The following is a 23,910-nucleotide window of genomic DNA, read 5'->3' on the forward strand; positions in this document are numbered from 1 at the left end:
AAAACAACAACCTGATTTTTAAAAATGGACAAAAGGCCTTAATAGATACTTCACCAAAGAGGATATACAGGTGACAAACAAACATGAAGAGACGCTTGCATCATATGTCATTATCAGGGAAATGCAAATGAAATCAGTGAGGTAACACTGTACTCCTATTAGAATGGCCAAAACCTAGAACACTGCCAATATCCAGTGTGGGTGAATATGTGAGCCACAGAAGTATTAAATCTTGATAGTGGGAATGCAAAATGGTACAGATACTTTGGAAGATAGTTTGGTGGTTTCTTATCATACTATACCTATTTTTACTGTGTGATCCGGCATCCATGACCCTTGATCTTTACTCAAAGGAAATGAAATTGTAAGTCCACACACAAAGCTGTACATAGATGTTTATAGCAGCTTTATTCATGGTTGCTAAAATCTGGGAGCATCCAGGACATCCTTCAGTAGGTGAACGGATAAATGAACTATGGTGCATCCAGACCATGTAAAATTATGTAGGTCTAAAAAGAAATGAGTTTTCAAGCCATAAAAAGACACGGAAAAAAACTTCCTAAATGCAGCTTACTGAGTGAAAGAAGCCATTCTGAAAATGGTACATACTATATGATTTCCAATGATGTAACATTCTGGAAAAGGAAGAACTATGGAGATAGTAGAAAGATAGGTCGTTGCCAGTGGTTGGGAGACAGGGAGGGATGAATAGGCAAAAACAAAGAGAATTTTTAAGGTGTGAAAGTAGTCTTATTATACCCTGATAAAGGGGATAAAGGGCACAGTTCATTATACATTTGTCAAAACCCATAGAACATAGAAAATGAAGAGTGAACCCTGAGGTAAACTATGGTCTCTGGGTGATGATGATGTGTTGATGTAGGTTTATCAGGTCTAATAAATGTCCCATTGTGGTAGGGGATGGGGGTCAGGGAGAGGCAGAAATGCATGTGTGGGGCAGAGAATATGTGGGGGAAATCTCTGTACTTCTCAATTTTGCTATGAACTTAAAACTCCTCTAAAAAAATAAAGTCTTTAAAAATACATACATACATACATACATACATACTGTTCTTTTTGCTGAAAAAATTATGAAGGAAATGGGTTTAGTAATTCAAGGATATTTCATGAGATGCCATTTGTGTAAAAAAATTCAAATAAAAATTATTTATATAAGTAATAAAGGTATTTGAGAAGTTCCAAATTAGATGTGACATATAGAATACTGACCTAGAAGTATATGTTGTTTTATAGTCTCAAGGGAAAAAAAAAATCTATGATGGAGGATTTGATTTTTTTATTTGATTTTAAATAACATGGAGTCATTATTAGAGTAAAGCAAAATATAGAAAGTATTTTTTCCTATTTTTAATTTATTTTTATTTAACTGGTTCTAAATTCAGCTGGTATTTTAGAATGAATAAACTTTTTTTGTTTTTAATATCCACACCGAAGTTGAAATTTAACATGAATGTATCTTTAAAGGTTTTAAAGGTAAGGTAAAAATGTTCCTTTCTTATCACGGATTTGTGTAACACTAGCCCAGTTGAGAAAATGAACAATGGCGTATGGCTGTTTAATTATAAACAGTACAGCATAATCTTAATTTTTCGTAAGTTCAGTGACCTTCTCATAAGATACTTGGCAAATGCAAAAAAAAAAAAAAATTCTGGGGTTTCCTAATAATTATCAACAGAATAAATTTGAACAAATAAATGTGGAAATTAAACAGTACTATCAAACTATGTTTACCCTTTCCCTAAGTTATATGTATACACTACACCTATAAACAATTGGAAACTTAATCTCTCTGGTCTCCTTGGGTGGACTCTGACTTCCGAAGGTTCATGTTCATCATGATTTAAATCTTGGAACTGCATCCAAGAGGAAGCTTAACAATAGTGATTGTTTATTTTGTAGGTTTTAAAGAAGCTAGAGTGCCGAGAAGACCTTTGAAGTGTGAAGAGATTTCCTGTAATTGAAATCAAAATGTCATTTATAGATCCGTATCAGCACATCATAGTAAGTCATTTACTGTTTATATATCCTTGCTGGGAGGGAGGCTATATACATCTGTGCATGAGCTTTGCTGGCATTGGCTAATAAAGTACAACTCTAAAGGATAAATCCACAACAGAGGTACTTGGAAGGGGAAAAAAAGTACCAAAACATGTGTAACAGTACAGAACTTTCACAGAACAGTAAGAAATGTAGTTAACCACTTAGCAGTTACCAGTCTGGGTAAGTTCTACCCTTCACAGGCATTGGTGGAGAGGAGACAAAAGAATTCTTGAATTGAAGGCTATTATTTGGGTATGCATTGGCAGGGTAAAGCATTCTGTAACTTTCCCTTCTGTGTGCTTAAACCAGTTCTTCTATAGGTGCTTAGTTTAGTAAAGAGTAATTTCAAATTTTAGTATGTATTCTTCCAAACTCAGTTGGAAGCATACACCCTCTCTTCTGATCCAAAAAATACCCTAGGGATCTCTTTGCTAAATTCAACACTTGAGATCCGGTTAGGTTTATATGGACTAGAAATAGCTTTTATGGAACATTAAGGAATAATCCAGAGCCTTATTGTTACTTTGAATGAAGCACTTTTTCTCTTACCTTACATCCTTCTCTAGCTACCATCCTCTGTCTTTTCCTGCCTGGAGAACAAGGATTAACGTATTACAAGTGTTTTCTAGTGCCTTCTTCCCCTCTGTTCATAGCTCGAATCATTAAAAACTAGACTCAGCTTTCCCACTTCACAAAAAGCCTCAAGGGCCTCTTTTGGTGCTGAATTCAGTGGACTCTTCAATAGCCTCATCCCCTAACACCCTACCCTGCCCTCAACCACCCCCACTGGTCATTCTTTTCTTAAAACTCTTCTTAATGGGGTGCCTAGGTGGCTCAGTGGATTAAGCATCTGCCTTTGGCTCAGGTCATGATCCCAGAGTCCTGGGATCAAGTTCCGACAACAGGCTCCTTGATCAGCAGGGTGCCTAATTCTCCTTCTCCCTCCCATCCCTACTCATGCTCTCTCTCTCAAATAAATAAATAAAGTCTTAAACAAAAAAAACTCTTCCCGATTTTTCTGTGGTTCTATTTCAGATTTTCTTGCAATTGGTTCCTTCTCAGTTTTCTTTGCAAGCTGCTCTTCCTGTTGGATTCTTGAGTGTTTGTTTTTTTAATCAACAAACACCGTATATAAAGTGCATAAATCTTAATTGTTTAACTTGATGGATATTAACCTATGTATTCCTCTCATCATCATCCAAATAAAAACACACAGCATTAAAAGTAACACAGAAGAGTTGCTCATGTTTTTTCCAGTCAATAAACTCCACAAAGGTAACCAACATTTGACTTCTATGACCGTAGATAAGTGTTGCCTGCTTTTGACCTTCTTATAGATATCTGCATTCCACATTACATCTGTGCGATTCATGCATGTTGTTGTAAAGCAGCAGAATTCCACACTTTTACATTGCCCTATAGTATTACCTGAGTATACTACAAACTCTCATGCCCTGGTAACCGCCATCTCCTCACTGAATGGCAGAGGCCCCTCTACTGTAAATGAAGCCCCATCTGTGTGTGGCTTGATCTCTGTGCTGTTCTATTGGTCTGTTAGACTTTGTTAAATAATACCAGTTGTACAAATATCTATCTTAATTTCTCTCTCTCTTTTTTTAATGATTTTATTTATTTATTTATTTGTCGGGGGGAGAGTGAGAGCCCAAGCAGAGGGAGGGGCAGGGCAGAAGGATGAAGCAGGCTCCCCTCTGAGCAAGGAGCCCGATGTAGGACTCGACCCCTGGACCCTGCGATCACGACCTGAGCCAAAGGCAGACACTTAACTGACTGAGCCACCTAGGTGTCCCATCTTAATTTCTGTAGCTTTGAAATATATCATATATGGTAATGTAAAACCTTCCAGCTTTTTCTTCTTCAAGATTGTCTTGGCTATTTTCAGTCCCTCTGCATTTCCCTGTAAGTTTTGCAACCCGTTTGTCGCTTTGCTACACACACATAGACCCAAAACTGCTGAAATTTTTATTGACCCTTAATGATTTTATAGACCAGTGAAGGGAGAGATGCTATGATTATGATATTGAATCTTTTCACCCATTAATAACCCATGAATCTAATCCAAAACTAATATTACTTAGATTATCTTTAATTCTCTCAGGAGTGTGATGTAGATTTCAGTAATAAATGTTTTATAGGATTCCCCCCTTACCTGTGGTTTCAGTGATCTGTGGTCAGACTTTATACAGAAGCAGATGATCCTTCTTCTGACATACTATCAGAAGGTCAGTAGTAACCTAACGCTACGTCACTTTCACTTCATCTCGTCACCTAGGCATTTTATCGTCTCATATCATCACAAGGAGGAAAGTGAGTATAATACAAGATATTTTGAGAGAGAGACCACAATCACATAACTTTTATTACAGCATATTATTTTAGTTCTCTTTTATTATTAGTTATTGTTGTTAATCACTTTCTCTGTCAAACCTATAAATTAAACTTCATCATAGGTATGTATGTACAGGAAAAAACAGTATACGGGGAGTTTGTACTATCCATGGTTTCAGGAACCCATAGTGGCAGGTCCAAGGTTGCTTGGAATGTATCCCCTGTGGTGAAAGAGGGATTACTAAATATCTTTTTTTAGATGTATTTCTTGATAGTTGATGTTTTAGTGTCATTATTTACAAATTTTATTTTCCAGTTAGTTTTTGTATTTATATCAAGATACAACTGATTTTTGTTGATCTAGTAAACTTACTGAATTTCTTTGTTAATTCTGATAGTTTGTAGGCTCTTTTGGATTTTTGACTTACACATTCCTGGTATCTATGAATAATGCCAATTTTACTTCTTTATAAATTTTTAAATGTTTATCTTTTAAGCTTTATTAATTATACACCATCTACTTTAGGTATAGCACATAGGTTTGGGAATGTCACATTTTCATAATTGCTTAATGAAAAATATGTTCTAACTTTTTCCTAACTCAGTCCCTGAATTGAGCTTTGACTCATGGGGTATTGAGACATGTGTATATTAATTTTCAAGCTTTTGTCTTTGAACTTCATTTCTAATTTAGTTCCACTGTGTTCAGAGAACATACTCTTGCATGATTTTTGTTTTTTGTAAGATGTTTATATATAATTACAGTCTTGCTTATTATCTATTTTGGCAACTGTTCCATATATAAGAACACGTTTCCATTTGCAACTTTTGCTTTATGAATTTTGAAGATATGTTATTAATGCATATAACTTCTGGATATATATATTTCTCTGATGCTTTATCATTGTAAGTCCTTTTTTATCTCTTTGCTCTAAATTTTACCTTGTCTTTTATTAATTTGACCTCTTCCAGTTTCTTTAGTGTATGCATCCTTTTATGTTCAATTTGTATTTTTCCTTATATTTAAAGTATGGTTTTGGGAAAAGCATATAATCAGGGGCTTTCGGGCGGCTCCGTTGGTTAAGTGTCTGCCTTCAGATCAGGTCATGATCCCAGGGTGCTGGGATCGAGCCCTGCTAGTCTGCTTCTCCTTTTGCCCTTCCCCCTTGCTCATACTTGTGCTCTCCCTCTCTCTCAAATAATTTTTAAAAACCTTAAAAAAATCAAGGTTTAAAATGAGATATCTTTGTTTTCAGAAACAGTATCCTACTTTCCACAATTATGGTTTTCTACAATGAAATTGTAGAATAGCTTAAGCAATGAAATAATTATTTTTCATATTAACAAAGTTTCTATATATTATGTACAGATTAGTTCTTTTTCATCCCACCAGTAATTCCTATAACTCTCAGAGAATTGAATCAAAGTGTTCATTCTTAAACTTTAACCTGAAATTTGGCCCTGGCAACTGAAAAGGGAGAAGGAAGATAAAGTTAAGATCTATAACCCTGGGCTTAAGACAAAGAAACCAACAATAATTCTGAATATTAGCATTTGGACTTTCAATTCATTACCTCTAAATCTATTTCATTTATTTATTTTTTTTCTGAGCACTTATTGTTATTTATTGAATGACCATTGTGTACCACTCCCAGTGAGTTTTCGATAAGCATTGGGGTTGCAAAAGTGATTCAGACTAAGTCCCTGAGCTGAGCTTATGCCTAGCAGCAAAACCATTTATTTACATACTAATTATAATGTTCAGAAAGGGCTCTGATAAGAGACAATGAGGATTACTTTGGGAATATACAACATGAATAATGAATGATAGGAATCCTGACATTCCTACAGGGACTGACTTGTAAGCCTGGACTTGAAGGTTTAGCACAAGGGAAGGGAAGAAGGAGAAAATTACTTTCTGGATTAGAGAAAAGTAAATATGAGGTATTCTGGAGATGAGAAAGTTCCTATAAGGAAATGAAAGAAGTTCAGGGTGGTTGGAGTGTAATACATTTCAAAGAACATGATTATTTCAAATGCACTTCCCTCTCCTACTTAAATCTGAGCAGGCCTTCTTACTGACCGCTGTGTAGTCCCCACCTGTGTCCTTCAGATGACCTTGTGAGCTGGCCTTTTAGTTTCTTCTCTTAACACGGCAGAGTATATTTAAAAATCAAACTGCACTCTGGATATTTTAAAACTCATTCCTGTCACCTTTCCTTGCAAATTTTAACTACAGCTAAATATGAAGGACATAGTGATTACCTATGTGGCGTCTCAATATGATGAAGCCCGCAAACCACATATCTGTATCATGGTTTTCATTACCGTTCCCCAGCATCAGAGTGGGACATTTATTCATATTCCGATTTATAGCACTTTTTAAAGTGAGGATTCCTGCGAGCTTTATAGTTTTGTTCTTCTTGCTCTTTCTGTGTATGTGTGGAAAAGACTGCATGTGTACGTCTATGTAAATTATTTTAACAGCCAAATGTGCTAACCAACTGCACTACAGAGACTTTATGTAAATTATTTTAGTGACAAAATTCCCTGCTCTAGTTTTCATAGAAAGATACTTTTCAAAATATATAAGTGAGCATACTCAACACAGCGCAATTTTAGTAAAAAGGAAAGATGGGGAAGGCTAAGTCAGCTAACTTGTAATGAGTGGTGCCAGACGGGCCAACACCGTTTTGGCTGCCTCAAGGCACAGAAGATTGGCCTTATTTTCCCCACACCGGTGATGCAGTGACATGTTGGGGAATCCCGTGGGCTGATACAGCAGTTCACAGCCAGCAAGTTCTCTTGCTTTCCACAGGGCTGGCTTGTAAGACCTGGTAGAAAATGGAGCAATATGCATATGGCATAATTCGGCGTCCATGTTTAGAGTCCTCATGAGGTACTTTCTAACCTGAAGGATGTTTGTGTCTCCAGAATCTACTGAAATTCTTTTGGACCAATTTTACAAGGATAGGTCAAGAATAAATTATTTATAAAAATTTCCATCGTTTTACTCTGAAAATGAGTCACTTTCCTGGAGTAAAAAAGAATCCACACCTCTTCTCACTGCCTGTTAGCAGGGGAGGGCCCCTGTCTCACATCCATAGAACCCAAGGTTGTCTTCACATTAGGCTCAGTCAACCGCATAGGTAAGCCAGCGTGACTGCCTGCTAAAACACAGGATCTTTGAAAACCGTCATTGGGGAGTGACTGGAAATTTGTCAGGAAAGTAGAAAGCTATTATTCTAGATTATTATGGTAACATGGTGGCAGGGGGTGGGGGGGATGGGGCAACACAGGGTAAGGAATCGAAGAGCTAGTTTTCTAGTGGTAGTTCCCATCTTCACTTACGTGCTCCTGAGCACTGAAACTGAGTTTTATGTGCTTCGTGTGGAAAAACAGGGCATGAATGGTACCTACTGTGTCTGCTTTCCAAGGCTTTTATAAATAATAAATTGCTGTATGTATAAAAGTATTCTCTAGACACAGTCAGGAAAGGTACTTCTAGCCAAGGGACATCATAAGGTGAGACGCTGCTACTAGAAATTAAAAAAAAAAAAAAAGAAGAAGAGAAATAAAAAAAATATCAAGGTGGCAAAACGCCACCTGGCAAAGCCGAGCGCTGTGGAAAACTGACAAGGAGTTTTATGGCAAATAGCACATTTGTTGTTGCTGTTATTCTAGAAAAGTGAAAAAGAGGGTGGTTAGTGATCTTCTAATCTTTCCCAGATACCAGTCATTCCTTAGGGTTCAGTCTGTGAAATTTTTAACTTAAAACAGGGATGGTTTATGAGAGTACTAACCCTTAGACGGCTCACATTCTCAAGGCTGCTCATTCTCAGCCTCCTCCTCTCTTAACCAGCACAAACGCTGCTTACCACTCTAGTTTTTGGTGAACTCTTTGATTTTCGATCTCTTTCCTGGTAGTTAAGGCCTTTCTATTCTGTTAGTTCTTGGTTACTCTGTTAGTCTGTGTTCTCCAGAGAAACAGAATCAATAGGCAATAGAGAGGTAGGCACGTAGATAGATAGAGTCTTAATTTAGCTTATAAATAACCAGAAATTTATAGCTCAGCATTCCGGAGGCTGGAAAGTCCAAGGTAAATGCAACACCATGGTTGCCTATGGCAAAGGCCTGTTCCCTGGTTTGTAGCCATTCTGTCCTCACGAGGTAGAAGAGGCAAGGACTCTGTCTAGATTCTCTTCTATAAAGGCACGAATCCATTCGTGGGGGTTCCTTACACTTCCCAAAGGTCTCATTTCATAATATTTGAGGGGTTAGGATTCCAACATATAAATTTGGTGGAGGGGGGAGGGGGGAAGACACAAACACTCAGACCATAGCAGTTAGATCTAGACACAGAGACTTACTTTGAAGAATTGTCTCATGTGGTTATGGAGGCTGTGAAGTCATACATTCTGCCCTCTGCAGGATGGAGAGCCACAGAAGACGAGGTATGATTCAGTCCACTTCTGGTGGCTTAGGAACCCAGGGAGCTAATGGTATAAATAGCAATCTAAGGTCAGGAGAAATGACATGAGGGGTTTCAGCTCAAGCAATAAGACTGGAAGAAAAGAGGCAAATTCTTCCTTTTGTTCTATTCAGGCCCTCAACAGATTGGGTGATGCCAGCCCACACTGGGGAAGGCAACCTACTTTCCTGAGTCCCTGACTCAGATGATAATCTCATTTGGAAAGGCCCTCACATATACACCCAGGAGTAGTGTTTAATCTGAGCACCCTGGGGTCAGTCACAGTTAGTCTTTCAAAAATCTTTACTTATTTTGTAAAACCTTATTCAGTTTATAGTTATTTTCTGTGAGAAGTATATGTGGGAAGTGTCTTACAGTTGTTTAACCTACCATTACTACAGGTGGAGTTCCCCCATTGTGTTTACTCTAGATCAGTAATGCCTCTAGATAATCCCCAGAAGACTGATTTTAAAAAGTCTCATCTTGAAAGATTTCCACAGATGGTAAAATTATCCCCAAGACTTAGTTGACATTCAATATTGATCTGTGTGAAATTCTAATGTTGGAGTCTGGGTTGGTTTCAGGGGACCCTTGACAAATCCCATGTCACTGGTGATACAATTACCATTTTACAGATGTGGAAACCAAGGTAGAAAAACTGAGTTGAAATATCAGGCAATCTGTTATAAGTATCCTTCTGACTTATGTCCATGTCTTTTAGTTACGAAGCTTTCACTTACTTCTTAATAGCAAAGATGAATTATTGAGACCAAGAGAAGGTTTTGAAGAAGTCCCTTAAAATAAGGGTAAATTACCCGAAAGGACATCTGTAAATATGTCTATATTTTCAAGTCTGTTGGATCTACTAGACTTAACATACACTTCTGAGGGGGCACCTGGGTGGCTCAGTGGGTAAAAGCCTCTGCCTTCGGCTCAGGTCATGATCCCAGCATCTTGGGATCGAGCCCTGCATCGGGCTCCAAGGAACCTGCTCCCCCCACCTCTGCCTGCCTCTCTGCCTACTTGTGATCTCTGTCTGTCAAATAAATAAGTAAAATAAAATATATAAATATGTATTTATAAAAAAAATACACATCTGAAAATCATCATTGCGAAGATACTCTTAGATTTGAACAAACATGGCAAACATGACATAGGTCAGTAATTCTAACCTAAATAAATTTTTCACAAAGATTTTATTTATTTATTTGTGAGATCGAGAGAGAGAAAGAGGGAGAGAACATGAGAAGGGAGAACAGAGGGAGAAGCAGACTTCCCATATACCTGGGAGCCCGGTGAGGGACTCGGTCCTGTAACTCCAGAATAATGATCTGAGCCAAAGGCGGTCGCTTAACCAACTGAGCCACCTAAGTGCCCTAAATAAATTAAAAAAAAAAAAAAAAAGATTTTATCTACTTATTTGACATAGAGAGACAGCTAGAGAGGAAACATGAACAGGGGGAGGAGCAAAGGGAGAGGGAGAAGCGGGGTTCCCCCTGAGGAGGGAGCCCGATGTGGGACTCTATCACAGGGACCAGGGATCATGACCTGAGCAGAAGGCAGACGCTTAAGGACTGAGCCACCCAGATGTCCCTAAATAAATATTTCTGCCATCAAAAGCATCTTTAAGAATGCGTGGGGAAAATGTTCAGGTCTGCCTGGTGCTTTATATGTTCTGATGAGGACTTCCAGGAGAATGAAGTACATCTCTACGTCATGGTCCTTAACTGAGCCATAGTTACTCCAAGGAGAGTATAGATTTCTTCAAGGATACTGAGTAGAGAAAAAGCTGATGTTCAGAAAAAATTTGTGTGTGTGTGGTACTATGGCTACTCAATTACCATTGGGTTAGAATCTACATCTCAGTTAAAATTTAAATGCTAAAAATTTGGGTGACTTGAATTTTAGGTATCTTGATGAAGTTATAGTTACTATAAATTTATGGTGAGTATGTCATTAAATGAGTACTTTAGACTCAGGCTGGCACCATCAAATTTCTTTTTTGTACTGCTTTTCGGCAATCTCAGAATCCTAATTAAAATAGGACTTAAAATCTTTTAACTTCACTGAAAATGAACTCTATATTTAATTTTAAAGATATGTACATATTTATTATGATATATATGATTACTGTATTAGATATATATTTGTTGAATAAGTGGGGAAAACTTCTTGTTCATGAGAGAGAAGAAACTCAAGTCAGATTTCTGATTATGATTTTCTTTTAATGAAGAAAAATCTAGCTCTGCTAGAGCTAACAAATTCTGTTGACAAATTAGGTGTTTGGGACATTAAGATAATTTATGTATATGGCATTCCATGACTAAGACTTCTTTTTTTTTTTAATTAACATATAGTATATTATTTGTTTTGGGGTACAGGTCTATGAATCATCAGTCTTACACAATTAATAGCACATAGTCTCCCCAGTGTCCGTCACCCAGCCACCCCATCCTTCCTACCCACTCCCCTCTAGCAACCCTCAGTTTGTTTCCTGAGATTAAGAGTCTCTTATGGTTTATCTCCCTGTCTAGTTTCATCTTGTTTCATTTTTCCCTCCCTTCCCCTATGATCCTTTGTCTTGTTTCTCAAATTTCTCATATCAGTGAGATCATATGATAATTGTCCTTTTCTGATTGCCTTATTTCGCTTAGCATAATACCTTCTAGTTCCCTCCATGTCATTACAAATGGCAAGATTTTGGGTTTTTTTATGGCTGCATAATATTCCATTGTAGATATGTGCCACATCTTCTTTATCCATTCATCTGTCAATGGACAGCTAGGCTTTTTCCATAGTTTGGTTATTGTGGACATTGTTGCTATAAACATTGGGGTGCACGTGCCCCTTTGGATCACTACGTTTATGACTGGGAATTCTTAAATCAAGTTTAGGTAGCATTATAGATTATAAATAGATAATCTGGCTGCTCATAAAAAATGTGAGAGAATAATAAAACAGTGCCTGTGCCTCTCAAAGTATTAGAATGAAACTCCACACCAGGAAGTGAAACTAAAAAGTTATCTTATCTAAAAAACTCTCCTAAATCCTAGATGACATCAGTGAAGAAATTCTTTTAAAACATTTTCTGAGATCTGTTTGAAATTGCCTATTGCTGATTGTGATGATCGCAATCTCTGGGTTCAGTAGTGAGACCAGTCTTTATCACACGAACAGCCTATGGTTTTAGTTTGAATTAAAATTAGGCAATGGCTGTTAAATAGAGAAAGAAAGATATTTGCATGTAGAATCTACCTTCTCTCACATCAGATTTGTTTTATGATCCTTTTTTTTTTTTTTTTTGGTTCTTCCCTGTAGCAGCAGAACTTTCAGCAGATTAGAACAATCATCAGATTGATTCTGTACAAGCTGACTAGTCTTTTTTCCAATGCCCAGTCATTTCAGTTACAGATGGTAATGTAATTTTTCAGAATGAATTTAATACAGTAACTATTTTCCTAATGACTGGGAAATTGTAATTGCAGGAAAAAAAAAAAAAAAAGCTTGTGATTTTTACTGTGGAAAAGATTAGGGGTGAAAAAAGTAAGGTAATCCAATACCTGTAGGCAAAGCTTAAACCTGTGGCTGAGTCAGTATATTGAGCTTATATTTGACATCTCAATTGAAATATGGCATCTCTTTTTGCCAGCTACCAACAGGGATTGTGCTGAGTCATTAGTTTCCTCCAGAGAACACTGGCTATGGATTCAGTAATGTCATTTCTTCTGGTACCACCTGGAGATATAACCAAAAGTCTCCCATCCAAGTCGGAAGTTAGCCTAGTCCATCCTAGTTTGAAGTTTACATGTGATACTGACCCCACAAAACAAAAGAATTATCAAAAGATATTTGGATAGTTACTGATGGACACTAAACATTTTTCTCCAAGAATTTATACTTACTTTATAGGTGCTATAATCTTTATAGCTCTAAGAAAGAAATGAGCATGTTCTGAAAATAATTTACAGGTAATCTGAAGATTGACAATGGTTCCAAAGTTAACTTATAAAAACTAAGTAAGTAGTTGATTTGCCCCTTATTTCCTGTGAAGAGTATGCAAGTATTTCATTCTTTATAATCAAGACAGAGTTGAGGCTAAGGGAAATAAAAGCAGATTAAAATAGAGCTGAATGAGACACCTGGGTGGCTCTGTTGGTTAAGCCACTGCCTTCAGCTCAGGTCATGATCCCAGGGTCCTGGGATTGAGTCCCGCATCGGGTGCCTTGCTCAGCAGGGAACCTGCTTCTCTCGCTGCCTCTGCCTGCGTCTCTGCCTGCTTGTGTGTACTCTCTCTCTCTCTGGCAAATAAATAAAATCTTAAAAAAAAAAAAAAACCAAAAACCAGAGCTGAATGATACAGGAAATAACTCAGTTAACAGAGGAACTTCAGGTCAATAAGCGATATAATAGACCAGATAATAACTATACCACTTGAATAAATGGAAACAGCCTTTTTCACTATTAAGGTATTGGTAGTTGGTATTATTCTCTGTGTAACTAAAGGAACGTACAGAGAGCGAAGACTTTGAATGCAGCAAGAATAGATTCTAATTCATATTTAACTTTTACTATCTATGAGACACTGGGAAATTATTTAAGCTCTCAGAATCTCACTTTAATCACATATAAATCATACCTATTTTATAGATTGTTGCAAAAATTAAATGAGAATTTGCATCTAGAAGAATGTGTAACATATGGTTCATACTCAATGAATCCTTATAACATTATCATCTCTCTATATGTGTTTTTTTTTTTATAATGTAGAGCTATTTTTTCTTAAGATTTTATTTTAGCTACTCTCTACACCCAAAGTGGGGTTTGAACTCACAACCCCCAAGATGGAGTGAGATTCTGAGAGGTTATATAAGGCTGGCATACCTAGGGTAAATCCTACTTGGCTGTAATTTTAATTCCTTTTATATATTATTGGATTCTATTTGCTATAATTTGTTGAGAATTTCTTCATCTATGCTTATGTTAGATATTGGTCTATAGTGTTCTTTATTTTTATTTTTTTCCTTATAAGGTCTCTCTCTGCTTTTTGTTATCAGGGTAATGCTGGCTTCATAAAATGAGCTAGGTACTGTTTCTTCTGCTTCTCTCTTCTGGAAGAGACTGGACAGTATTGGTGTAATTTCTTCCTTAAGTGTTTGGTAGAATTTATCAAGGAATCCATCCAGGCCTAGTGCTTTCTGTTTTGGAAGATTAAGTATTGATTCAGTTTCTTTATTCAGATTGTCTGTTTCTACTTATGTCAGTTTTGGCAGATTATGTCTTTTAAGGAATTGGTCCATTTCATCTAGATTATTAAATTGGGGGCCTAGAGTTGTTCATAGTATTCCTTTATTATTCTTTTGATGTGAACAGAATCTAGAGGGAACGTCCCTCATTTATTTATATTTGTAACTTGTGCTATCTTTTTTTCTTGTTTAGCCTAGCTAGAGGCTTATCAATTTTGTTGCCCCTTTTCAAAGAAACAATTTTTAGTGTCATCTATTTTCTCTATTGATTTTCCATTTTCAGTTTTACTCATTCCTGCTGTACTCTTTACCATTTTTCTTCTGCTTGCTTTGGATTTAACTTGCTTTGCTTTTTCTGGTAGACTCTTAGATGATTGATTTTAGATCTTTCTTCTTTTCATGTATGCATATCATGAAATAATACATGAAATATATGTATGTATGAAATAATATGTATGTCAATATACATATTATTTAATTTCCTTGTAAGCATTACTTTCACTGCATTCCCCCTAATTTTGCTAAGCTGTAGTTTCATTTTCATTTAGTTCTAGATATTTAAAAGTTTCTCTTGAGCCTCCTTCATTGACATGTGTGTTATTTAATCTCCAAGTACTTGTGATTTTTTCAGCCATCATCCTATTTGGTTTCTGGTTTAATTCTTTTGTGGTCAGAGAGGACATGTATGATTGTTCTATGTGATCTTAAGAAGGACATGCATTCTGGTGCAAAAACAATGAATTCTGCTATGCTGAAAACAAATTAAAAAAAAAAAGAAGAAGAATGTGCATTCTGCTCTTGAACAAAGTAGTCCATAGACGTCAATTTTATCTAGTTGACTAATGGTGCCATTGAGTTCAGCTGTATTCTTACTAATTGTATGCCTGATAGATTTGTTTATTTATTTATTTCTAAGACTTTATTTATTTATCAGAGAGAGAGAGAGCATAAGCAGGAGAAAGTGGCAGGCAGAGGGAGAAGCAGGTTCCCCAGGGAGCAAGGAGCCTGATGTGGGACTCGATCCCAGGACTCTGGGATCATGACCTGAGCCAGAGGCAGACACTTAACTGACTGAACCACCTAGGCATCTCAGGTCTATCTGTTTCTGATAGAGGGGTGTTGAAGTCTCCAACCATGATAGCGGATTTTTTTTTTTTTTTTTGGTGGGGACAATGTGTGTGTGATTTTTGGTTGTATAAAGCTGAGTATAGGACAGGTGGGTCTAGGTAGGGAGAGATAGATGGGGGTGCTATGTGATCAAGCTTACAGAAATTACAAGAATATGGAGGTGTGGGGAACAAACCAGACCACCCTGCCCTAGGAGTGTGGGGTGGGTGTCTTTCTTATGATAATCACCTGTGACCAGCAAAGCTTAACGAGACCCTAGGTGGAAAGTAGGCCATTGAAGGTATTATGACTAGTCCTTGCTCAATGGTGATACCATTAGAGATGTTAAATGGATTTAAGGTCCCTGGTTAGCTTTCTATAAAAGACCAACCCTAAGGGCCCTCAGTGGCAACCCTGTGGGGACCCTTCTCACTCTTGAGAGCTTTTTCTGTATCTTCACGTAACACACATCCATCAGGTGACTCACTCTCTCTGGTCCACGAGATTCATTCTTATACTCAGTGAGAGGAGAGCCTAGCTTGGCCACTTCCAGGCAACGTGCTTTTTTGTGAGCATTCGTTTCATTTATAATTGATAGTTTTACTTATATGGAGTAAAACTAGCTACTCAGAACACCTCTAGACATAGAAGGTATTTCTCTTCAATAATAAACTCAAATAAGAGTTATCTTAAAACATTTCACAGGCTTCTCTGTCTTTTTAAACAAAGTATGCTTGTCATTAAAGTCTTCACCACTTCCTGATGCTGTGTTATAAATCTGAACATAAATTATTCTAATGATAGAGTGATACCTTCAGAAACTGTGGAGTGCTAACTGTTGATCGTCTATCTCACTACTGCTGGTGCATATGAATCTATGTTTTTAGAATTTTTTTTCCCAGCTTCCTTGATTTTAGACTGTCATTACTCCTTTATAAGTATTGCCAGTATCTTAGCTTTTTAAAATCAATTATGGACTTCTTAATCAGTGAAACAAGTCTGCTAAAGTTAGGAAAGATAGGAATGGCTAATAAATGTGGGCCTCTTCTAAGATTAGACAGGCTTCAGCTTTAGATAAGGACTTCGCAATTTTCAGTTGCTCAGAGAACTTTGTGAGTTCCTGCTTCCTTATTCGGCTTCAGTTGATAGCATTGTTGGCTACTTTCTAGTGAGGTGAAGTATTTACTAAAGTCTTCCAGAAAAACTTTTAACATTGCTGCATATAGTTTATAACAAATGCATTAAAATTAATATCAGTAGTTCTCTGGTTATGGCCTTAGGTCCAAAGGATTTTGAATACTGCTGTAGAAATGTCTTGCAAAAAAAAAAAAAAAAAAAAAAAAAAACTTTCACTGAACAGTAACAATAAAAACAAACAATGCAAACATCTTGCTCAGACTTTGCCTCTCTAAGCCCAGGCTTCCTTGTCATTCCGGTACAAAGCCTGATTGTCTTCCTAGAAGGCCTGTGGTCCTCATTTACATTTTCCCTCAAGCTTGGTAAACCTGACAGGAAAACTTCCAGTAGTCAAATTGTAGTGAAGCATGATCTAAACTTCTCAATAATCCCGTGGTGGGAGAGAGGAGAGACTCAAATAAGTAACAGCCCTGGGATCAAAGGATGTTTCTGGTATGAATGTTACTTCCCTTCAACCTGAATCTTTTTAACTAGTCTTGAGGAAACAGTGAGGACAGTTTGCTTGGATTCTATGTTTGAAGCTTGTTTTTAATTTACTACTATTTATTTCCAGGTGGAGCACCAGTATTCCCACAAATTCACGGTGGTGGTGTTACGGGCCACCAAAGTGACCAAGGGGGCCTTCGGTGACATGCGTAAGTGTCCTTATTTGCTTTTCTGCTTAAAATGAGTAATTGTGGTTCACTCTTTAGTTGCACTAGTTCTCTGATAAGCAGGGGCAGGGGGGCTGTCCCTCTTTCAAATGTGGTTATCTTTGTCTAGATCTTTAAATGATAACATTTTGCTAAGTTCTCTGGTGCTCTTGTCTCTGTGCGAATCGTATTTCACATTTTTTTTTTAACATTTTTACATTTTACTTTACATTAATTGAGAGTACTTGGAGTCCGACGAAACAACTGTCTCAGGACAAATGGATTTTTGGAACTAAATGCTATTTATTTTGGAAATAAATGCTCTTTATTTTGGAAGACTCAAGACTTCACACAAGCTGCCTCTGAGGCAGGGTACCTACAGGATTAAAAAAAAATGCAGTTTCTCTAGTTCTTACGCCTTTGAGTGTGTTTATTATGTGTGGAAATAGCCATAGAAACTGTTGGTAGCACAGCTGGAAGCGACCTGAGCCACACAGCCTGAGGAGGATCATGTTGAATGAGCTCTCTGGCAGTGTCCTTCTCCTGGCTTTGGAAAGCAGTTTTCCTGGTTAATCTCCCTACTCAAATGGCTGGGGAGGGGGGGCAGCTATCAAGGGGGAAGGAGATCCAAGGAAAGATAAGGATGATGATGATGAATCTGGCAAAGTTTTAAATTATTGTTAAAATGTGGGAATGGGCAGTTAACCCCTCAGAAGGGGTTTTGGAGAAAGAAGGGAGGTTGCAATTAATGGATCTGGGAAACCGGGACGTCTGCCCTACAGGTACTCAGAGGAAGGGAATCTTGGTGGTGAGAGTGAGAAGTCCCAGGCAGAGCAAACAGCATGTTCAAAAGTGAGAGAAGAACAGAGAGCTTGTGAGGACTCAGAATGAGTCCAGTGTTGACAGAGAACAGAGAGCAAAGGGAAAGGGGACAAGAACTAATAGAACAAAGTCCAAGATTGTAATTTCATCAGAAATGCGATGGAGAAAAATTTGATGATATTTGACTCACAAGTCACACCACTGGATCTTCATTTGATTAAAAAAAAAATGTTTATTCTGGCCATTTTATGTTAAATAGGTTGGGAGCAAGTGCGGAATATGCTTTTTAAGAATACAAATAATACTATAAGAATAAAAATAATAGTGAATATAAGAATAAAAATGAACTTGCTAAAATCATGCCGAAAATGGGCTAATGAAGAAGGGTTAAATACTAAGAAAAAAAATGGAAGATTGGTGCTCAAGCCTTTGATGAATGAAAAAGAACGTCTGGGGAGTGGGTAAAAGAAGTAAAATGGGAAACAGGACATAGAATCTTTGGCTGAGAGAGGTTTTCATGAGAGGTGAGGGAACAAGGACAGTTTCTTCAACTTTAATCTGGACCAGTGGTTTATATTCTAAATTTTATCTCCTACTTCAGTCCAACCCAATCACTCTTTTGTCAGTGTTCTGAGTTGATTCCTATTTTGTTTTTTATAATTTTTTGCACTTTCATTATTTTATTTTAATTTTTTTTTAAAGATTTTATTTATTTGACACACAGAGAGAGATCACAAGTAGGCAGAGAGGCAGGCAGAGAGAGAGGGGGGGGAGCAGGCTCCCTGCTGAGCAGAGAGTCCAATGCAGGGCTTGATCCCAGGACCCTGACATCATGACTTGAGCCCAAGGCAGAGGCTTAACCCACTGAGCCAACCAGGTACCCCCTGCATTTTCATTATTTTAATGAGAATTCACCAGAAGAAAGAGAAGTCACATCAAAAGCCATATTTAAAAACTGATATATCCCTCATGACCTGGGGAAAAGGCATAGGCTTTATAATTCAAGAGGTTGACTATTAGAAAAGCTGTTCTTAATTCACTGAAGCCTGTGTCAGGAGCTCGCCACACATGCAAGTTAATGACCTAATTTGACTTTAAAAAATATATAGTTAGGTTCTTATACAAAGCAGCAACGTACACAGTGGAGGATTCCTATAGTGTAGGACTCTGTCGAGCAGACAGTGGGTTTTGCTGTGTTTTAAGATGAGCCCAACAGCAGTTAAAACTCTCTGCTCTCTGAATTGCCTTCAACTGGTATGGATCTGTTTTCCTAGCAGCTCCCCCCATCAGTACAGGCACTTGGCCTGTGGTTTGTAGAATTAAGGCAGAGGAGACAGTGGTACAGGAAGTGTCCTTTTAAACATAGATGAGTGACATTGATAATAAGACTTACAAATTAAAATGAGATGTTAATTCATCTCATGAAACGCGGAACAGATACATTTGACTTTATTTCACTGAGTTATTACATAATTTTTTTTTGGAGTGGAGAAGGGAGTTGTTGCCAGTCTTTTATGTCACCTTAGTGAGTTTATAGAAAGTCAGGAGGAGATAAGAAGAAAGAAAAAGTCTCAGAGAAATGAATTCATGGAGAAGGGTAGCATGAAAAAGTAAAAGGATGATATACAGTGCCAAGCACTTTATTTTTGAGAAGTTGTAGTATATTACAGTGAGACAAGGTATTGGCATTAACTGTCACTTACACAAATTACCAAGTAAACTGAATTTGGGATCTTGTATATAGAAGTTCCTTTAGTATGGACAAGGATTAAGCTGTAGGAATTGTCCTAAAGTCTGTGAAGACCGCGAAAACAGAAACCCACACTCTTTTCTGCTATTGATACAATGTGTCTGCATTTATTTAGGAAGGCAAGTTTCCATAAAGTTTTACATGTTGGTAAAGAAGAATGACAGCTTGCTATTGGGTTTTTTTGGTTTCATCTGTGTATGTGGGGGCCTTCTCAAGGGTACCACACATATCAAGTGGTTGATTGCCAGTAAAATACCTTATCCACCTTTTTCCTTTTTTGAGATAATATTAAGATTATATCTTAATTTTGTCCCTTGATAAATCATCCTATTCTAATTATCTCCACTTAAAAATACTGTATTAAATTGCTAAAACATCATAATAAAATTAGCAGCACTTCATGAACTGTCTTTTGAGGGGTCAGAGCTGACATTTGAATCGTAACATTTGACTCATGTCTTTGTTTTTACCTGAGGGCCCCAGGCCAGCCAAGTAAAGGACAACCCCTTCCTGGTCCTGGTTGCTAATTTCAGTGTGTGCCCAACTATTTCATTCAGACCAGTATCCCAGGGACAGCCCTTCCTTGCCTTCTTATGCTCCTGTCCCATGAAGAGGTAGTTTGAAGTTATTTTTGTGCCTGACTCACCATAGTCTTATTTCTAAAACAAGTACTTTGCATTAATTTGGCAGTATTAACATAACTCTCCCTTTTAAAGGTAGAGGAAGTTGCAGTTAGATCTGACATGTAGCCAGGGGCATGTTAACATTGCACCAGGCGCAGGTGTTGGATGGATTTGTATTAAACTTTGTATTATTTTGTTCCTTTCCTCTTCTAGCAGAAGTTACCTATTTGCAGAATGACTACAGTGACCATAAAATTTCAGTTGGTGATAGTTTACTTTGCACGTATGTGAAACAAAAAACACATAACCCTGGCCACAAACCCGATTTTAAAACAGAATGAAATAGCTAGAAAAAAAAAATGTTTTAACTACCTCACTGAGTTTCTGCTCCTTTTAAAAAGTGTTGGCGAAAACGCAGATCACATATGATAATGGAGGCTAGTCTCAGAATTCAGAACTAGAATTTCATTCCCTAAGATGAAATCAGAAAATGGATAACATAGTGTTTTTGTTTATGTGCTTTTTAAAAATTTATTTATTTATTTGAGAGAGAGAGAGAGAAAGCCAGCAGGGTGGTGGTGGGCAGAGGGAGGAGGAGGGAGAATCCTCTGAAGCAGACTCCATCCTGAGCACAGAGCCCGATGCAGGGCTCATTTCACCACTCTGAGATCATGACCTGAGCCAAAATCAGGAGTCAGATGCTCAACCGACTGAGCCACCCAGGTGCCCCACCAGTGTTAGATATTTTTAATAATCCGAATTAAGTACATATGTTAAGGATTCTTGGCTGGTCTTAATGGACACTGAACTCTTTGACTTTACAGAATAATCATCATCAACATTAGGATCTTCAAGGACAGTTGTGGGATAGTAGATGGATTTTCTTTCCTTAAGTATTCAGGAGAACACAAAGCTTAATTCCAACATTTAAACTTTAAGAAAAAATACATACATTTGACAGAATTATGAACTGTTTGTACTGAAGCCAATTTTTATAAGATTGTATTGCTTAATAACTTAAGGTACTCATTTTTCTTAAGAACCTCAAGCTTTTATTTTTCATAATGTCTCTGTCTGTGGGTAAGTAATGTTTTATTGCAGGTAAATTCATAGCAAGATCTAGACCAAGTTCCTAATTTTTAAGTAGCTATGCCATTTGCAGTTTCAAGGCTAACCTCATCTCCCCAAGTAGTACTTTTCAAACATTAATGTCCATATGAATCTCCAGGGGTTCTTGGTCAAAGTGCATATTCTGATTGAGTAGGTCTAGGAAAGGTCTTCCTCTTTCCTCCAGTCTTCTCTCCCAAGCAGTAGCGTCGATCCCCTCACCTCTAGGAACACCAAGAAGATTTAGCCTCTTTAAGGGACATGACTCTCAACACATAGTGTTACTGATCCCCTGCAAAAGGAGTTTAGAACTCAACCTTCCAAATTGTAAACATTTGCCTGAGAGGCAGGGTGTTGGGTGTGAATGTCCAGAAACATTGTCTATTCAGTTTTTTAAGAATCTTCATCAGCAGTAAGAACAATGTAGAAATGACTGAAAATGTATTAATTATCACTCTCTGGTAGACATTCTTGGGTATCGCAGTGATCACATCTCTAGGGAGGAGGCAGAGTATATTTATGAACGAACGTGGTCTCCAGAGGCAAAACACAACTACTCCCTAGTCCCTAGTTCTCTGTCTTCTTTTTTCATCATAGCAATGTTAGGAGAATTCAAGGAGTTGACTAATGTGAAGTACTCTCATGCCTGAACCGTGGTACACACTCAATAACTATTACCTACTATGGTTAAAATTATTTCAGATACCAAAATCAGAAGACATTTATTTCTTAAATATAATCTTTGTGTGAGCTAAAGAATATTCTTTGGGGATAGTCTGGCACTGGGATAATTTTCACTTTTTCATCTTGGGAGACAGGAAATGTCCATGGCGAATGTGTTGAGCAAATTGCTGGATCCTTCTTTTTTCAGCTTGGAAGAAAGAGATGGAATGGAATGGCATTCCATCGTGGAATGGCACTTCCGTTGTCTTTTCTGATACCCTTGGGCACAGTTCACTCCTATACTTCTCTGACATCGGTTTGGACTTCTGTTTAACACTTTGTCACCTGGACATCTTAATGAAGCATTTGTAAAACCTGTGTCTTACTCACTTTTTAGAAAATTGGTGCTTAGCCTTGAGTCTGGCCTAGTAGTTAGATCTCAGAGGATTTTGGATGAATGAACAGGATACACAAATATGTGTGATTCTACCTTTCGTCTCGGATATTGCTTTCTTTGGGCCTCCTAAAGAGAGAATTTTTTTTTAAAGATTTTATTTATTTATTTGACAGAGATCACAAGTAGGCAGAGAGGCAGGCAGAGAGAGAGAGAGGGAAGCAGTCTCCCCACTAAGCAGAGAGCCCGATATGGGGCTCAATCCCAGGACTCTGAGATCATGACCTGAGGTGAGGGCAGAGGCTTTAACCCACTGAGCCACCTAGGTGCCCTAAAGAGAGAATTTTTAAAATAATTTCTGGGGTGCCTGGGTGGCTTAGTCGGTTGAACGTCTGACTTTTGATTTGGGTGCAGGTTTTTATTTCATTTTGGTGAGATCAAGCCCCTTGTTGATTCTCCCTCCCTCTGCCACTTCCTCCACTTGCCTCTCTTAAATGATAATTAAAATAAAATAATATAAAATAAAATATGCATATATATTCCATCTTTTAAAAAAGATTTTATTTATTTGTTTGTTGGAGAGAGAGAGAGAGAGCACACAAGCAGGGAGAGCAGCAGGCAGAGGGAGAAGCAGATCCCTGCTGATCGAGGAGCCTGATGTGGGACTTGATCCCAGGGTCCTGGGATCATGACCTGAGCCGAAGGTAGAGGCTTAACCAACTGAGCGACCCAGGCTGCTGTTATTTCTATCCATAGCTATCTAGAATCTTCCTGGGTTTCAATGTACAGAAACTTTATAACACCTTTGGATTAATAGAATCAATCTTTTCTTAGATTAATATATATTTTTTATAAATGGCACTGCTGTTGGCCTGTGGCCACCTGCTACCCTTAAGTGTATTTTTTTGAAATCAGAAATTTCCCTAGCATCAGCCCTTAAGTTAATGATGAACACGAGTTTTGGTTTACTAATATTTTTGGAATGTTTTTGAGAATCCACCCAAGGTTTTAAAAATTCTATGTATAATGAAACTGTTTCCCCAGTGAGACTTTTATGGGAGATAATTTCAAGATGAATAAAATGTTCCAGAACATGCCTGTCTCGGATCCCTTATCTTGTATTTTCTGTAAAGTTGAGAAATAGCTTGGGTTAGGAGGGCACTACTGTTCTTCTTTCATTTCGAATGTCATGTAGTCTAGTAAGTGGCCAAAGGTTTTATGAGTCCAGTTAGTCCTTTTTATCTTTATTTATTTATTTTTTATTTATTTTTTATATATATATTTTTTAATTTTTTATTTTTTATAAACATATATTTTTATCCCCAGGGGTACAGGTCTGTGAATCACCAGGTTTACACACTTCACAGCACTCACCAAATCACATACCCTCCCCAATGTCCATAATCCCATACCCTTCTCCCAAACCCCCTCCCCCCGGCAACCCTCAGTTTGTTTTGTGAGATTAAGAGTCACTTATGGTTTGTCTCCCTCCCA

General features: G+C 37.6%; 1 protein-coding gene across 1 annotated transcript in view; it reads left to right on the plus strand.

Annotated features, from left to right (window-relative positions):
- PLA2G4A (phospholipase A2 group IVA) overlaps positions 1-23,910 on the plus strand; it is a 191,818-nt gene that overhangs the window by 32,741 nt on the left and 135,167 nt on the right. Inside the window, exons 3-4 of the mRNA XM_059413934.1 lie at positions 1,921-2,022; positions 16,979-17,060. Of these exons, the coding sequence (XP_059269917.1) occupies positions 1,990-2,022; positions 16,979-17,060 (115 nt within the window). The 5' untranslated portion in view covers positions 1,921-1,989. The remainder of the gene's footprint in view (positions 1-1,920; positions 2,023-16,978; positions 17,061-23,910) is intronic.

Source organism: Mustela nigripes, chromosome 10, assembly GCF_022355385.1.
Source record: "Mustela nigripes isolate SB6536 chromosome 10, MUSNIG.SB6536, whole genome shotgun sequence".
Taxonomy (NCBI): Eukaryota; Metazoa; Chordata; class Mammalia; order Carnivora; family Mustelidae; genus Mustela; species Mustela nigripes.